Consider the following 3,688-nt stretch of genomic DNA (forward strand, 5'->3'; position numbering starts at 1 on the left):
CGGGAAAGGGCGAAGGGAAAAAAATGTTCAGTTCTAGGGGAAAATGTATTTTTGAAAAAAGTTAGACAGGGTGGTGCTTAGCTTCGATGGAAAACGCGCCAAGAAACATTCCTCGCATAGTTTTGGAACAGTTCAGCAGTCAGCCAACGACGACGTCAGCTTTCACTACAGTATAAAAGACGGGAGGTACTCTGCTTCAGCAGACTGCAACTTGCAACCAGAGCAACACTTATTAAGCCTCTACTCTCTAAAGAGACTAGAAAACAAACCAAATCGCTACAGACGAGACGACTGACCGCTACACTTAGGATAAAAATACATTTGCAAAGACTGAGAGCAAGACATCGTAAAGGGAATAGCAAAATTAAATCTATCTTTTATTTAATAGGCTACGCAACAAAGAAAAAAAACAATATGTTAATTTTCTCCATCGTCGTGATATTAATTGGAACCTTCAATATGGTAAGTCATTTTCTCTAAACAATATTTAAGTTTAAAGTTGTATATGACTTGTTGTTATAACTTTGAATAGATCGGAACGAATACTAAATGTATGCTTTATTGTCTGAGGAATACAATGTAAAGTTATCACACTGGTTTGGAAACCTGTTGCAATCACATCGTATATTAACGGCACCGTTTGAAAATACTAAATAAGCTACGTAAATACAACCTGAACATGTGGCTGTTTTAAGATGTTGTTTACAAAGTATATATCATCATCGAGCTCTGTTATCTGCGCAGGTTCTTTCCTCCTCTTCTTGCCCCTCGGTATGCGAGTGCCCGATGGAGCTGCCCAGGTGCGCGCCTGGTGTGAGCCTCGTAGTGGATAGCTGCGGGTGCTGCAAAGTCTGCGCGAGACAACTCAACGAGGACTGCAGTCTGACAGAGCCTTGCGACAACACCAAAGGACTCGAGTGCAACTTTGGGGCCAGCTTCGGTGCTATGCGTGGCATCTGCCGTGGTAGGTGCCTCTTTCCAACCCTGCTATGCTGTAAATAGATTTTAGATGTGAATAATGCTAGTTTGGTAGTTTGCAACCTTGAGTAAATTAATATGGTAGAAAGAGAAGCTAGTGGTATTTTTTACTTGAGGCAATAAGAGGACCATGTTATTTCAACTCTAAGGAATGTAACTCAGCACCTCAGTCTAAACTCTAAAGTACAAACATCCTGCTCTGGAAGAAAGTGACCCCCCCTCAGTGGTTCCTGTCCTCTGGCAGCCCTAGCCTTCTGAATCATTTTTACAGTTTAAACCAAGCCTCCCTCAGCCAGCCTCAGCCAGCATGTGATCTGTGATGTCTATAGCAGACACTAGTCTACTGAAAAGTGGAATAACAGCCATTTACCCCTCTCTTCTCCTCCACAGCTAAGTCAGAGGGAAGACCCTGTGAATACAACAGCAGGATTTACCAAAACGGAGAGAGCTTCCAGCCTAACTGCAAGCACCAGTGCACATGCATCGATGGGGCTGTGGGCTGCGTCCCCCTGTGCCCTCAGGAGCTCTCCCTGCCCAACCTGGGCTGTGCCAACCCAAGGCTGGTCAAGGTGGCAGGCCAGTGCTGCGAGGAGTGGGTATGTGATGACGGAAAGGACACTATAATTGACAAGCTGTTTGGCAAAGACAGCATGACTGAAGAGTCAGAGAGTGACCTCACCAACAGGAACGAGCTCATCGCCATTGTCAAGGGAGGACTCAAGTCTCTAGCTGGTAAGCAGCCTCTATCTAGCAGCAGCCATTTTGAATTTCAGCTTTCAAAAATTACATTTTCCTTTGCCTCAAATGTTGAAGCCCATACCAGACCAGTTTCTAACGTTTTCTTGCCTTTTCCTGCCTTTTCTCCTTACAGCTTTCAGAGTGCAGCCTGAGAGCCACATGTTTGAGAGTCAGAAGTGCATTGTCCAGACCACTCCTTGGTCCCAGTGCTCCAAGACCTGTGGCACAGGCATCTCCACCCGAGTCACCAACAACAACGGCGAGTGCAAGCTGGTTAAAGAGACACGCATCTGCGAAGTGCGGCAATGCACCCAGTCACCCTACTCTAGCCTTAAGGTAAGCTCCAGCCACAAGACTAAACTGAAACATGGCATACAATCCAACAAAACCAACCAACACTGCTCAGCTTGTTTATGGAAAGTCTTGACTGACTGTTTCTCTCCCCTTGTTCCTCCAACAGAAAGGAAAGAAGTGCAGCAGAACCAAGAAGTCTACCCAGGCTCAGAAGTTCACCTATGCCGGCTGCTCCAGCCTGAAGAAGTACAGGTCCAAGTACTGTGGATCCTGTGTGGACGGCCGCTGCTGTTCCCCCCAGCAGACCCGCACCATCCGGGTCAAGTTCCACTGCGAGGACGGAGAGACCTTCAACAAGAACGTCATGATGATCGAGTCCTGCAAATGCACCTTCAACTGTCCCCATGCCAACGAAGCCTCCTACCCCTTCTACAGACTCTTCAACGACATCCACAAGTTCAGAGACTAAATCAAATCTGATTGTGCAGAGAGCCGACCCCTGAGAGATCCCAAAACAACAACATTGACAGCCAATGGTAGTCCATCTAAATGCAGGGGTCCAACTCAACTGCCAATGAACTATCAACTTTGTGTTGTAACTAGATTCCCAAGGAATTATAGGCTTGCATCATGAGGACTTTATGAAGTGCACTGTCTGCTGTGACCGAATCAGCATTCTAAATTAAGATTCGCTTCATACTACTGGAGCATCAGAGTAGCTTCGTTATGGAGCAAAATGTAAATTAACATGTGTAAATGACAATGTATGTTAATATCAATTCGTTGTGTATATTTTCGACGATAAGTACCAACCAGACATGACCCAAACAAACTTTAGACGTGCGTGTATGGATGTTGTTTGGATATGCAGATACGTAATTTAATTAAGTATAACATGATCTTGTTACCTAATGAACCAAGACACCACATGTTACCGTGGTTCCATACATGTTTGTGTTTTGTGGCAGCTAAGGACCTTTCCAAATTTATCAAGAAAAACAAAGTGAAACATATCAAATGAATGTTTTCATTATTGTTATTAATATTATTTATCAAATTGTAGATACTTTATTTAGATTTGTGTCATACTGGAATAAATTGTAAAAATGATTTAATTTTATATGTTACAAAATAAAACAGATTTATTTATGAAATGTAAACACCATCTTCGTTTCCTTTGATCAAACTGAAGTTGGCTACCAACAACACTGTTTTGACTAAACTGAACATATTCATTGGGATTAGTAAACAAGTACACAACATACATGTAGAATCACATCTGGAGGGGAGGTCAAACAAAGTCCCCATATTTACTGGGAGGAACTCCAGTAGTTATACCATGGACAGTCCCATACTATATACTCCAACAGAGCGATCGTTCAGGGCTGATCCGTTCTTATATAACAGAGTTCTGCAGACAGTTTCCAGGCCTTGAGACTGTTTGGTGCATTGGAATGCCATTGTAAAGCTCTGCAAGCCAAGGTAGTTTACATTACCTATATCAGGCTAAGCCATGCACTTGACCAATTCGAACAAAAAAACGATTAAATCCCAGCATAGCAATGAACACAGAGCTATGCCAATAACCTGAAGTGATACTAGTCTCCATGGTCTTGGATTAGAAGCAGCAATTCAAAGGGGACTATGTGACTGTATTTTACACATATTTAAACACAAC

The 3,688-nt window shown here is 43.2% G+C and overlaps 1 protein-coding gene across 1 annotated transcript; it reads left to right on the top strand.

The window, feature by feature from the left end:
- Positions 1–204: 204 nt before the first annotated feature.
- On the top strand, positions 205–3,170 carry LOC139409462 (CCN family member 1-like). Its single transcript, XM_071154638.1, has 5 exons — positions 205–462; positions 745–964; positions 1,369–1,710; positions 1,850–2,052; positions 2,177–3,170. The coding sequence occupies exons 1-5, from the start codon at positions 415–417 to the stop codon at positions 2,477–2,479; spliced, it is 1,116 nt and encodes a 371-aa protein (XP_071010739.1). The 5' UTR covers positions 205–414; the 3' UTR covers positions 2,480–3,170.
- Positions 3,171–3,688: the final 518 nt, after the last annotated feature.

The sequence above is a fragment of the Oncorhynchus clarkii genome, chromosome 5 (assembly GCF_045791955.1).
Source record: "Oncorhynchus clarkii lewisi isolate Uvic-CL-2024 chromosome 5, UVic_Ocla_1.0, whole genome shotgun sequence".
NCBI lineage: Eukaryota > Metazoa > Chordata > Actinopteri > Salmoniformes > Salmonidae > Oncorhynchus > Oncorhynchus clarkii.